This window comes from Mercenaria mercenaria, chromosome 4, assembly GCF_021730395.1.
Source record: "Mercenaria mercenaria strain notata chromosome 4, MADL_Memer_1, whole genome shotgun sequence".
Lineage (NCBI taxonomy): Eukaryota > Metazoa > Mollusca > Bivalvia > Venerida > Veneridae > Mercenaria > Mercenaria mercenaria.
The window spans coordinates 8641545-8656380 of NC_069364.1; the positions used below are offsets into that span (position 1 = coordinate 8641545).

The 14836-nt window shown below is 33.9% G+C and overlaps 1 protein-coding gene across 1 annotated transcript in view; it reads right to left on the minus strand.

Moving 5' to 3' along the window:
* Positions 1-595: 595 nt before the first annotated feature.
* The window catches only part of LOC128556117 (E3 ubiquitin-protein ligase rnf213-alpha-like), a 76258-nt gene continuing 62017 nt past the window's right edge, over positions 596-14836 (minus strand). The window contains exons 40-52 of the mRNA XM_053540036.1: positions 14232-14352; positions 12415-12656; positions 11859-12075; positions 11259-11351; positions 10500-10688; positions 9777-9946; positions 5844-6066; positions 5300-5470; positions 4790-4852; positions 3177-3224; positions 2853-2915; positions 1827-1936; positions 596-752 (exon numbers count right to left, since the gene is read on the minus strand). Coding sequence (XP_053396011.1) covers positions 596-752; positions 1827-1936; positions 2853-2915; positions 3177-3224; positions 4790-4852; positions 5300-5470; positions 5844-6066; positions 9777-9946; positions 10500-10688; positions 11259-11351; positions 11859-12075; positions 12415-12656; positions 14232-14352 — 1867 coding nt within the window. The remainder of the gene's footprint in view (positions 753-1826; positions 1937-2852; positions 2916-3176; positions 3225-4789; positions 4853-5299; positions 5471-5843; positions 6067-9776; positions 9947-10499; positions 10689-11258; positions 11352-11858; positions 12076-12414; positions 12657-14231; positions 14353-14836) is intronic.

A 14836-nucleotide genomic window follows, 5' to 3' on the forward strand; every position in this document is an offset into this window, starting at 1 on the left:
TTCAGTTTCATACTTGACCTAGAGATCATCAAAGCAACCATTCTGACCAAATTTCATAAAGATAGGTCACAACTTTGGCCTCTAGAATGTTCACAAGCTTTTCCATTTTATTTGACTGTGTGACCTAAATTTTGATTCCACATGACCCAGATTCAAACTTAACCTAGAGATCATCAAGGCAAACATTTTGACTAATTCTCATGAGTTTCAAACTTAAATTGTGGTGTTTAAGAGTGTTAACAGAATTTTCCTTTGATCTGGTCTAGTGACCTAGTTTTTAACCCCACATAACCCAGATTCAAACTTGACTTAGAGATTATTAAGACAGACATTTTAACCATTACATAAAGGTTACGTCACAACTGTGGCCTCTAGAGTGTTCACAAGCTTTTTCTTTGATCTTGTCTACTTACCTAGTTTTTGACCCCACACGACCCAATTTCAACTTGACCTAGAGATCATCAAGACAAACATTCTGATCAAGTTTCATAAATATTAGGTCACAACTGTGGCCTCTAGAATGTTCACAAGGCAAATGTTGCGACCAAGAAAGAGCGCTTCTATATTTTATCTACTGTTTTAGATTAAGGGCATACTAGAGCTGATTGGAGTACCTGTAGAAGTCCCTAAGACCAAAAAACTCCCGCGTTTTTTCAGATGCAGTATTAAATAACTCAAGATAGGAAACAGCCATTGGTTGAATCAAGTGCTCCATCTGGCTCAGTATCTCTTCGTCGGTACTGCATATACCACTTAAAAAGACAGCGAGAAATGAACAAGGCATTTATTAATGTCTAGTAATAAAGCTGTTAGAAGATCTTTTGGAACGCAACCAAAAAAATAATAGCATACTGGTATGGATCGAGTCAGTTCATTAGAGGTAATGAAAATTGTAACACTCTTCCTGACCCTACCACCGACTTAGGTAAACCTTTACAATAAAAGAACACTGAATGGATATAAATTTTTAAACAATTAAAAAAAAATTCAAAATTATTTATGTTGATAAAATTTTTAATATATATAACTTTATCGTTATGTTAACGATGTATTAGTAACAAGTTAAGACTATATTCAATCATGTCAGCCTAATTCTTATAAGTGCGATTACAAATTTGATGCCTTGATCAAGATGTTTTAGAGTATATTTAAGTATTTTATGTAGTTCAGTAGCTACCAAATTAACATCTATCATACACTGTAAAAATATGTAATAAAATATACGTGTAAATAGGGAAAATTAGGCCTTACAAATTTGTAATTAAAAAAAAATACTTTGGCTGCTTCGACTTGATTGTTATAATTGGTGAAAATGTGCAAGAGTATATAAAGTAGATATCAAAACTTTAAATGCCATATTTATACACCAAACAATAAAGATAACAGACTTTTAATACGCTGCAGGTCTAGCACATGATTCACGAAAAACGTCATTTAGTTCATAGTGCAGCTTGTTTACAACTGTCAGACGGCATGTTCGTCTTAATGCAAGTAAACGGACAAATTGTTTTTTTAATGTTTTTTTTAAAGATTGTATGAAAACAACAGCTGATAATGTCCATATCTTCTTCTTATATTTCCTTCGTAAATATAATAAAGGAATTAATAACAGTTAAACACCTATTTCGTGGATTTTTCGCAGTTACTTTTGTTGGTGATAATACGCTACTGATTGAATTTCAGTAAACAGACGCTTCGTTCAGCTGATAACACAAAATGAACTGCTTGTATTGTAGAAAACGTCATCAATTTTTATCTGATTTTATTTCTTGCTTCTAAATTATTTTATTATAGAATCAATATATAATGTATGTCTAAAAAATCACCGAGCACTATTGATCAGTTCTTCAATATCAGGGACCTCTCTTTGCACTACAATACCTCTGTTCATTTTAGCTGGATCTAGAGCCCAGTTTGATATTCCGATAAAAGCAACCTGAAATTATGAGGGAAGTTATAAATATTATCTTTGGAACATGACTTATTCTGATACGAAACATTTAAAACGAATATAGCATGTAATAGCTAGTCAAGATGTAATTTAATTTGTCACATTAATCATCATTTATTACAAAAATATTTGACCAAAACATAAAATAATACATGATATTAAGTGAATCAGGAGTATGATTCAAAATTTCGAATCAACGGTTACGTAAATAGCGGAACAAGTCAAATACTAATATGTCGTACTGTTAGGTCATTCAAACTAAAGTTAATCTTGATGGAATTCATTAAGGATTAAATTAACTCGGCACGTTATATAAATTGGAAGTAATGGTGTGACGTCGTTTAAATGTTTAAAGATAAAATATAATACTACAGGATGTTGACAAGTATTACAATTCTAAACCAAACGTCTTAAAATCAGTTTGAAATGTGTAAATCTCTTTTTTTCATCATATTTATTGAATGTATAAAAGAGAACATGTTTATATACGGCTGTGAGATGTTATTTAAATCTACGTTTAAGAGAATTTTCTATTCATGAAAAATGTCAACAGAATTGTGCTTTCTTTTGACTCACGGTATGAAAAACAAAGATGAAAATTTAACAGGGAGATTTTGTTTGAAGTCCAAATTTACCAAATCAGTCTAGCAAATAGTCAGACAAATTACCCTATTATTCTTATTTTCCGAAAGTTTCTAGCACATCTTGGACTTTTTAAAAACGTCGGTTTCATCAAAGTCGGTATTGGAGAAATTGCAAAAAGAGCTAGTACTGCAGGTCATATTATAAATACAGTATGGTGCATAAGTATGTTATTTTCAACGTGTTTATCATCATAATAATAGTAATTTCTATTTATTAGAATAATGATAACAAAGTATGTCCGTTTTAGAAATCTTACCTTTTTGTATTTCTTAGGTTTATCTTCCTGTAAAAGACCGTCCTCTGGACGGGGATGCAAGGCCTAAAAATAATTTAAATAGTCCGATTACACAACAGACGTAATTAGTAGATGTTACTATGCATAAATTTAGACGCGGGTTCATTTAAAAGAATTATTTTTTGCGCAACTGACATAGCATAAAAGTTTGGAAAAACTTAATTTTGTACATGCAGGAATATCATTAGTATATTTGTGATTACACTAAGGATTGATTTGGTCACAAATAAAAACATTAAAAAATAAAAAAAAAAAACAAAAAAAAAAGACAAACAACATAAATACCATTTGATATTGTTCATGTTCTTCGTCCTCCGTATCTGCATTTAAGACCTAAATTAAACAAAGTAATTTTAAATTTTATGTTTTTCATTACATTCAAACATTACAAACTAGAACAATCACCTGTATGTGGTTAATATCTCTACACAACATGAACTCTTTGAAACAGTATTATTACATACGGTTGCATGTTTAGGACACCGTTTTAGTTACAATAATCTCCAGCCCTAGATATTATATTTCATACACTGGAGTTAAGATCTCGTGTGCTCGGAATAAGATGCTGTGCGCTCGATATAAGAATTCACACGCTCGAGATAAGATGTTGTGCGCTCAAGGTAAGCTGCAATACCTCGAAATAAGATGTCGTACCGTTGAAATATGTTGTAGAGCGCTTGAAATTATATTTCGTGAACCAAAAAAGATATTAAGTCGAGCACTATTATGTTAAAACAAAAGGGTCATGACGGTTCTAGCCCGATCACCTACTTTTCACAGTTCAGAGAGATAGAAATCCACATGATGAAGCAAGTCATGGACACTGGCGGCCTTTTCGCATATAATTTGAAGAGTTTAAGTAAAAGATTCCATAAAATTCATTTGCGATACATTATTTTAACAATACGTTACATATAGAGAAAATAAGACAAGTCATTGCGACCATGCTTTTTTAGCATATCAACATGTCAATTTATAAGTCTGGTAAAGGGACACACAAGGAACATTTAGTGTAAGCAAACAAGCAATTTCAAACAAGACGTTTTGACAGACTGTTTCTTGAATGACTTTCTACCACCACTGTTTATTAAGTCCTCTCCGCCATAAGCGAGTTTACTCATGAAAAGGGAAGTTAAAAACGGTTGGTATAATATATATGTCTTGACAATAAAATACATCATGACAATATCGTGGACGGGACATAATTTATAGCTACGCTATGAAATTCGATCAGTTCAGGACTATCATAACTCTCTTGTTCAAAGATAAAATATCTTGAGCGCACGATATCTTGTTTTGATCGCACGACATATTATATTGAGCTCACGACCTCTTATCACGAGCAGACGGCATTTAAACTCGAGCACAAGACATCTTATTTCGATCGCATGACATCTTATTTCGAGTGCACGACAACTTATCTTGAGCGCTTGTAATAATTTATAAAAATAAGCGTATGTCCTGAATATACTACGGTGACCGTTGTTTCACTATGTACTCATTTTCTTAAACTAACTCAGCATATAACCTTATAACAACCAAATAACATTACATATGGCAGTACCTAGTATTTGTTGAGTTTACAAGATCATGTAATTTGATCAATTCTTTACTACAAACAGGAAATGACAAGAATTGAATTTTCATTATGAACACAAAAAGAATTATTGCAAGGAAGCCTCATTTGAAACACCAAGAATATTCATTAAATTGGACTTACGTGAACAATGTTGCACATTATTTGAATTTTACAGATACAGATGGTAAAAAGCAATAATCCTACCAATTTTAAATGGACCTGTTTTATTTCCATGTTTTGTGCCGAATAAAAATCAGACAGGAAAGTTCTGCACTGAATTACCAAAATGTATATAAGGTTAATTAACACCCTTAAATACCTCTTCGTATTCATCAGGCTTTTCTTCTCCGTGGCAACCATCTTCTAGAAGCGGATGTAGGGTCTGAAATATATATATAGCATTATATAACACTGGTCCTAAAGTGACCATATAAATGGACGCCATATCATTTAATTTAGTTTAAAGAAATATACACAATTGTGACAATTACAACTGAATCCAAATAATTCAAGAAAATAAAGGACAAGGATCCAGTAAAAACAGTCACTTTCCAAGAACACAGCCTTTCAAAAAAAACTACAACAATGTATGTATGAACGTTTGTATGTTTTTGTAAAACGACAATATAATTATGCTGTGCACATAAACCACAGAAATAGTAGAACACAGAAAAAAAAAAACTTAAAAAAAAAAATGAATTAACAAAGTGAGGTACCACCTCTAAACGAAAATCACTGTCTGGGGATATTTCAAAGATTAAAAAGCCTTAGTCTTTAATAAAAAAACAACATTTTATGTCGTTACCCCGCGAAATATTTAAAATACAACCTTTAAGGGCATCCTAGGACTATCTTCAGCGAGCCCAACTTCATCAAGCACAACAACTGAGACAAAGGTGTCTAAATTTTTATCTCTTTGAAATCTAGCGCACTGCTTAAATGTTCCGACAATGCCATCAGGTGTAGACAGTGGACTACATTGGAAAGATGCCATCTGAGCCTACGCAGAAAACAATGTGTTAAGTCACAGCTAGTTTTAGACAGCTATTATGCTAAACGTTATTTAAAATACTCGAAATGACAAAACAATTTTGTTAGGACTAGTTGTCTTATCTATTTGTTTTTGTTCTGTTGCATTTTGTTTACTCTGGGGTGTATATATGGGCAAAAATATGGTACAATTAGTCTTAAAAAGGGTACTTCATATTTGACTTGTTTAAACTTTCCATACTGATATTTCATGCAAGACTTTATAGATTTCTCACTGAGCACTTTGCCTTATGAAACAGCCAATTATCATAACGTATTCAATTGTTGCTTTTTTTTGGTTTTCATAAAAATGCCTTATATTATTGAGAAATATAATTGAATACTTGTTTCATTCCTCTGAAAAGTTCTCGTTTCGCTGCATTTCCGCGCATTGCATCCGATACGATCGTTTTTGCTAATGATTTCGAACTCCCTGGTTTGCCGATAAGGAAAAGTGGAATGCGTAGCTCTATACATACGACCATCATGAATACGTTTTCTTTCAATGCCATGTTACGAGCAATGTTTTTAGCCAGGTCTACTTGATCTAGGAAGACATCTTGACAGCTGAAGTTCAAGCATTTTCACAATCAAAAAAGTAGTTAAATACGTTCGAATAGAAATGTTTGAATCATGAAGATTTTAGGAATTTTTTGAATTCACAAGAATATTTAAAATAAGGTTTTGCCTGAATTATTAAAAATCATGAATTCAAAGCATTGTTTCAAAATTGGAATCTTAGGGGAAAATCCCAATTTTGATCACTTATTCGCGTGCACAACAAATATCTTTAATGTGGAATTTATTTAAATTTCAGAAAGTTTAAGATTAATCTATTTTCTGCCACTATGGTATGAATATATATTCATATGCGTTGATAAAATTCGAGAAATTTACCCATTATTTTAAAGAATCTCAATACAAAATTTCTTTTGTGTCAATGAATCATTTCATGTGTAAACAAATTCATTGTTATTATATTTAATATTTCAGATGGTAGCATTGCCATTTTTTACAGTTGACAAAACAGTTCTAATTTTAGATATAGAAAAAAAAGCAATCTGTTATTAGCCTTATTTTTATTTGTCTTCATTAAATGTGTGTGAAATTAGCCAGAGCAGCCACAGTAGTCAGAGTAGCCAGAGTTCAGCCAGAGTTTAGCCAGAGTAGCCAGAGTTCAGCCAGAGTTTAGCCAGAGTAGCCAGAGAAGTCAGAACTCTGGTTATTCTGGCTAGCCAGAGTAGCCAGAATTCAGCCAGAGAAGTCATAACTGGCTGGCCAGAGTAGCCAGGGTTCAGCCAAAGAAGTCATAGGTCTGGTTACTCTGGCTGGCCAGAGTAGTCAGAGTTCAGCCAGAGAAGCCAGAATTCTGAGTTCAGCAAGAGTAGTCAGAATTCTGGTTATTTACTCTGGCTGGCCAGAGTAGCCATAGTTCAGCAAGAGTAAACAGAGTTCATCCAGTATCCAGAATTCTGGTTACTCTGGCCAGAGTAACCAGAATTCAACCAGGGTAGGCAGAGTTTCTAGATTTTTAACATGTTCTGGCTACTCTGATCAGCCACAGTAGCCCGAGTCTCCAGGATATCATTTGCTCTGGTTGTTTCTAACAGAGTAGCCAGAGTTCAGCCAGAGTAGCTAGAGGTTCTAGGATGTTCTGGCTACACTGGTCAGCCAGAGTAGCTAGAGTAGCCAGAGTAACCAGGTATCATGTTTGCAAAATATTTTCAGTCTTAGCTAAGTTTAATTATGAAACTTAATATGTCATTTCTATCTTAATAGCATATTTATTTTCAGGTACATGTGTTTTTTACTTTCAATTTGGTGCCAATTTTTTCAACAGAAGGAATATGAGAAAATACACTGGGGATAAAATATGCCATAAATAAGATCCAGAATGGGTTAATGAAGAACAAAAGACCATGACAGCCAGGTCGCACTGCACTAAATCACAGTCCAGTGTGGTATGGCATATTGCCGTATAAGTACTGAAGATTCAGAATGGATTGGTGTCGCTTCGTCGTATCTACCCTTCGTAGGAGGCAGGCTACTTTGTAAAATTACAACTTATATAACAAGAAAACATAGCTAAGCATTATTGATAATGTATATAATCAAACAGCCTTTCATATACCCGTTTATTTATTTATTTTTTTTGAAAGTGTCATTTTCCGATTCGTGTTACTCTTAACTTTGTTCGAAAATCATGCCGTCTTACTGTTTCTTTGTTGTTGTTCTTTTATTTGATATTTTTAGGCTTGTTTTAAAGATTTTCAATCTACCAGAAATATATAGACCTGTTCGCTTTAATCTTTGTGAATTTCAGCCTTCATATACCACACACACAACACGCAACAGGTCTAACTTTTTATTTACATTATAATTATATACAACAGTTAGTGCAACCTAATCATGTATAATATGATTTTTTATGAAAAAGAGTCCTACATTTTAAAAATGGCTCTAGTTTACACGTTTGTCTGTATTTTCTCTGGCTGTTCTGGCCAGCCAGAGTAACCAGAACCTGTGCGCATTTCAGTTATTCCTGGTTAGTCTGGCCAGCCAGAGTAGCTAGACTGTGTAAAAATTATGAAACAGGCTGTCCTGGTCAGCCACAGTAACCAGAGTTCTGATTACTCTGGCTACTCTGGCAACAGGTTTTACTGTATTTCTTTGGCTATTTCTGATTAGCAGGGTAGCTAGTACCAATGGCCAACTCGGAAATTCTTGCTGTTCTGGCTAGCCAGAGTAGCCAGAGCAAATGAAATCATGGTCACTCTGACTACTCTGGCTGCTGTCTAAAAAGTAAGACAATTTTTGGAAGTCCGTTTTATGAATCACTTGATACATATAAAACACTAAAAAATCAAACCTGAGAGAACCAAAAGGGTCATTTCGCAATAGGTATTACAGTATTTTCTCTGGCTATTCGGGCTAGCCTGGGTAGCTAGAACCAATGGACATCTCGGAAATTCTGGCTGTTCTGGCTAGCCAACTGGCATCCTAGTTATTCGGCTACTCTGGCTGAACTCTGGTTGAACTCTGGCCAGCCATAGTGGCCAGAGTTCTGGCTACTCTGGCTACTCTAAATAGTCACTTGAAAATAGTTATTAACTTGAAATTCAGTTTTAAACATGCTATTTAGATAGAAATGACATATGAGTCGCGCCATTAGAAAACCAACATAGTGGGTTTGAGACCAGAATGGATCCAGACCAGCCTGAGCATCAAAATCCATGCTGTTCGTTAACAGAAACTCCAAGTCCAATACGCTTTAAAAGCAAACAACATGGATCCTGACCACACTGGCTGACCAGAGTAGTCAGAACATGTTAAAATCCTAGAAACTCTTGCTACTATGGCTGATCTTTGTCTGAACTCTGGCTACTCTGGTTGAACTGTGGCTACTCTGGCCAGCCACCCCGAGTTACAAGAATTCTGGCTACTCTGGCTACTCTCAATAGCCACTTGAAAATATTAATTAACTTGAAATTCAGTTTAAGCATGCGATTTAGATAGAAATAACATATTAAGTTTCATAATCAAATTCAGCTAAGACGGAACATGTTTTGTGAATCAGGTTACTCTGGCTACTCTTAAAATCCTAGAAACTCTGGCTACTCTGGCCAGCCAGACTAACCAAAGCAAATAAAATCCAGGCGACTCGGGCTATTCTGGATATTATGGCTGACCAGAGTAGCCAGAATATTTTAACATCCTAGAAACTCTGGCTTTTCTTGCTGAACACTGGCTACTCTAGCTGAACTCTGGCTACTCTGGCCAGCCAGAGTAACCAGAGTTATGACTTCTCTGGCTGAACTGTGGCTACTCTGGCCAGCCAGAGTGACCAGAGTTATGATTTCTCTGGCTGAACTCTGTCTACTCTGGCCAGCCAGAGTAACCAGAGTTATGATTTCTCTGACTACTCTGGTTAAACTCTGGCTGAACTCTGGCTACTCTGGCTGCTCTGTCTAATTTCACGCACATCTTCATTAAACTGTATGTTGATTGAAAGAACGCAAAAGATCTTCAAAATGGGATAGGTAAACATATTAACTATAATTTTGATAGTGTACGGTTTAAAATTTTCAACTTTAACATTTCGGCCTTGGTGGTTCCAATACTCCCGTTTTGTAAGGTTTGGATATTGTTCAATCACTTCTTGAATATGGTGCCTCCTTTTAATCTTTTGGCAGGTTTTGTAATATGAAGACGCCATAAACTAAGATCCTCTCTGTTTACTTTGATAAAAGAGGTTTTCGAAGGAAATAAATGCTTACCAGTCTATTTCGTTGAAAATTTGCTGACTTCCTCCTGGTAATTTACATGGTTGTTGAAAATAAGAAGCAATGTAATCCCGATATTGTTCTCGAGTCTTTAAACATGCGTGGTAACAAACTCCCAATGCCAGAATCAAAGACCGTGTGATATCATCGACTCTGTGTGGCGTCTGCCGTTAAAATAACCATGTTGTTAAAGGTAAAAAAGCACTAACGTAAAGGTAACATTGTTTTTCATCTATGAAATATATCAACTTCATTCAAACACAAACTTTTTACAATTAAATCTATAATTATTGTTTCTCTCTACTGGTCTACGTTGAGTCACATGATTAATGACAAAAAGTCATACCGACTCCTACGCGGAGCCACAACACGTACCGACTTCTGGCAGTGACGTCATAATATTCTGATGTCATTAAAATACGTACGTAGTACAAATTTCAAGTCAAAACACTAGCAAAATGTACCACCAGAGTAAATGATTGAATTTGATTTCGTCTTTCTGAAGAAGCCTCCGAATAGATGCATTCAATAATAAAACAAACATTTGAATAATGTCTTGGAGGTTCTGTCAAAATGAGGATTTTTCGGCCTTGGAAAAGTGATACGGACTTCGCATCACACTTTTTCCAGGTCAAAATACCCTCATATCTACTTAACTAAAATGCAATAATTTTATAATATCTGCAAGCAAAATATCTGAAAACATCACATTAAAACCTGAACATCTGTTTCCTCTTCTATAACATCATCATCAGTGTCACTTTCCTCGTCTGTGTCCACTTGGATGTTTAGTTTTTCATCCATTAGATTGTATAATAATCTTTCATTCTGACTTTGCTTGTAAAACCAACTCATCACCGTCAATACACGTTCAACGTCTCGTAAAGATACAAAACTGCACTCATCCTGTAATATGAATTAGCAATAATTTCACCGTTTGAAGGACAATTATAACATTTTATGATAGTAAAACAAGTATGGTAAAACTGTTACTGGTGTCCATTATATCAGTCATTACTGACGCAATTAACTGATATTAAGTTCCCTGCTTGGTCTTAACACTATCTTGCACAATGTCAGCAATAATTAGAAGACTTCTTACTACATCTAAGCTTTCAGTGTATTTCAAAAAATTCTTATAGCGTTTGCTTTATTAGATTATTGACTGACTTTTTTAAAGACTTTTTTTGTTGTTCTTTAGACTTATTCTAAATGTCGACAAATACGCTCATCTTTTGCAGATGATTCATATCAATGTGTTAGAGGTGTTTGAAGTAATAACGTTTTACTGCTTAACACACATGTTATAATCAAAGAGAACACGTCCAACAATTCATGTTGTGAATGCATAATGAAAAGTAATTTTATTCATCTTACAATATACACTAAGGATTATTTGTTTCTTTGTTACAAGTTTGCATTTGTTAAACGGCTAATAATCCAAACAGTTTAGTCAGGAGCATAGTATTTTCTTACCTTCTGCTGCCTCATATAATCCTGAGATGCCGTGAGTATGGCACTTATGGCTTCTTTTAGTCCTGTGATATCAGGGAGCTCTTCCGCAACGATCTGTAGTTGTTACATAATGAAAATATAATTAATTGTAATACACAGTCAGCAGCACTAAATAGCATCGTTAGTTACTCAGTGTAACATATATCAATATAAGACTCAACAGCTGAGCAAATGCAAAATTAATAAACAATAGTAAAATCTTCCTTAGTCCACAACTAATATTAATTATATTCTAAATGTTAGCACGACACATGATTGTTGAATTACTAAATGTATATGCCGCTAATCAGAATTGGAGCAGTACGACGTCGTGAGGTCGTATACATTTTTCAATTTATTTATGTTGTACGTGTCTGTGATTCGAATCGCAAGTCCTTTGAATATTTCATTTATTTATCATTTGTGAAAAGTTGAACAGAGGATTAAGTGAATCAAAATAAAAAAAAAAAATGAACAGGCTAATTAAATTGACTAAGTGTCATAATGCAGTGCTTTAATTGTTCAATATGAATTTAATTAGTCAGTTATATTAATATGTGATTTTACAAACAAATAGCTAACATGTCTCTTGACCATCTGCTGGATATACAAGTCTTCTACTTGTGTATTTAGCTGACCAAAATCCCACACTAGGGGAAGCAAACTCTGGGGCAATGGTTGAACTCTGTATACCAGACGTCTCATTGGGACACGGCCAAGTCTGTCTATCGTCTCATCGGCATCAACGTGGTACCCAAGTCCTGCTTGTTCCAACTTCTTGATTAGTTCCTCCGAATGTCTTAAATTAGTTATGAACAAGAGCATAGACTTATTACAAGTTACAAGTTTGACGTCAATTTGCAATGCCGCATGTATGTAGGAAAATGTCCGGCCGTCACAAAAATATATAAAAACCAACTGATTTCAATTTACATGTACTCGAAAACACATGAACAAAACGTTAAAACATAAAACATGATTTGTTAAATATGAAAGCGGTTAAACTGATTACTCAAAGGTTTCTCGTTTTCTCCCATAATATAAACTTATAAACATATAAAAATACATGCAGCGTGTATTTAAATGTTAATGATCATAACAAAGTTTGTATTTTAACATATAATCAAGACGTAATTACTTTCTATACGGATTACAAGCCGCAACTATCTTCAGATTTACACATATTTGTAATTTCTCTCCCTCCATACTTTTGTCGCACATTATTTCTTTAATAAGACCTATGGCTTGTGTAGAATTCGCTTCGTCGAAGAAAAGCACTGTATACATGTGTTTCCCGTATTTTTCCATATTTGATTTCGCCAGAGCTTCAGCCTTTCGAACTTTTTGGATTATATCTTTGCTTGTCGTTCCTCCATGAACCTATAAATACAAATTTAAGCAATAAACTAGAACCATTTAATAAGGCTAGAAAATATGACCAAACATAGAGTAGAGGCAGGCATATTTGTCATTTCCATTTTTTTCTAACTTTTATTTCATGGGGAATGTGTCATAAAAATGTATATAACGCAAAGCTATAAAGCAAACTTACTTTAAATAAAGTTTTACGAATGTTTCCAAAAGATCACTAAAATTCATTTCTGACAACAAAAACAAGTTTTCCATTATATAAAACGTCAGAGTCGCGAATTATTTTAGAGTTGGGAATCCTAAACACAGTTGTTTCTTTTTCTGGCCTTAAAAAGGTTAACATAACTTTTCCCCGTAGTTCAAGATTCAAAAATTTGATCTAAAAATAACCACAAAAAAAACAATGAAACGTATTGTTAGCTTAAATGAGTTGTATATTAAGGCTACTAAATGGTACACAAGTCTAACTACATGTTTCCCGTGAATAATTAATTTTTAAAATATTAAACAACTGTAACATAATGCTTAAAAGTTTTTCGTAAAGACAGAATATTGCATATGCGCTAGAAAGAACCTTTTGCTTAGCTAACTCTTGTAACATGAATGTCTCACAATAGTCATAGTATTCCTGTAAGAAGGAGCTCCATTGACTACTTGTAAGGGTACAGTATTAGGACGCATGCCTACAAATATCCACATGGTCATGTCAATATGTATACAAAAAACATTATGTATAAAAACAAGGCATAAGGTCAAACAGGAAGACCGGTCAGCATCCTACGATCGAAAACACTGTCATTCATTATGCAAAGACTCAAATAGTATTGCATGGCAGCCGGAATTTTGCGTACTATGCTCCCAGACAACAGAATTCCCTATGGCTCAATATCGTTTTATATGCTTTTTATCCATTGCTTTTGAATATTGTGGTGCATTCAATGTATTTTTATAAGAGAGTTCCGCTCAAACAGGTGTTGAACATTTTATTACCTCATGTGAACTGACTCCAATATAAATATAAATATACAAATATAATCTGTTACTGGTTTGCTTTGTTGAGTTGTATGCTTACAGTTGATTGCTGTATAGAGTTTATAGACAGTCAAGCATTTGGAACGTGTCAATGACAATAATTACAAAAGCAAAGCTTATTTCACACTATTCGTGAACTTTAAACAAAGATATTTTGGATAAAATCTAAGAAAGATAAAAAGTAACGGTAGATTTCCATGGAGCACAGAGCATCCGAAACACAGCCATATTTGGTATTTAGTTATTAAAAAAGATAAATTTTAAGTGTTTCCTATATGTTTTTACAAAATAATTACTTTTGCATGAGATTCCATGGATCTACTGAGCAAATTATTACAAAACTGACGTTTATCATATCAGTCACACATAATTAAAAGGAGTCAATATCAATTTGGCCTTTACTAACAGACTAGCAAAGATAAATATTTCTTTCTGTAACACGAAAACCTTCTATCCATATCAATCTTTCAATTCTATTACGAAACATCCAAAACAAAAACAAGACCAAATGTTGATTGATGCTTTACAATTCTTACAACGTTTAACAGATACCTTCATTAAAACCATGTTTGTAATATCTTCTCCTTTCGGTATTTGTAATCCACACAAAAATTTGACCAAACGCGTTTTCCCACAACCTGTCTCTCCCATTATAATGACAGGAATGTCACATCTGAAAATTTAACATAATTTCTTACAGCTAAACTTGTCATTCAAATCAAAATATTGCAAAAAAAACCCGTAATATTCCAACTTTACTATTGTATCCTGTTATTAATAAAAAAAATTCGAATGGCCGAAAAAATCAAAACATTTAAATTCTACTAAATATTTTTGGTGTTTCAAGTAAGGTACCACTGACTTCGGATAGTTAACATTGATAACCATGTTTCTCATGACACTATATGTTGTCAAAAGATGATGGTAAAATAATCGGAAACCAACCATCGGTAGTAACAACGTTTCGAAAATCGGAGTCCAAACGGCAACGTTATCATTAAAGGAATGAAAGAAAACACTTAAAAAGTAGAAAGGGAAATATAAATGACAGCAAAACAGCCCAAAAATATACTTTTTATTCTAATAAAATCTAAAAACGATACTGGCATTTGTGACATGGTGGCTTAGAAAGGACAAAATCATGCAAGATAACTGTT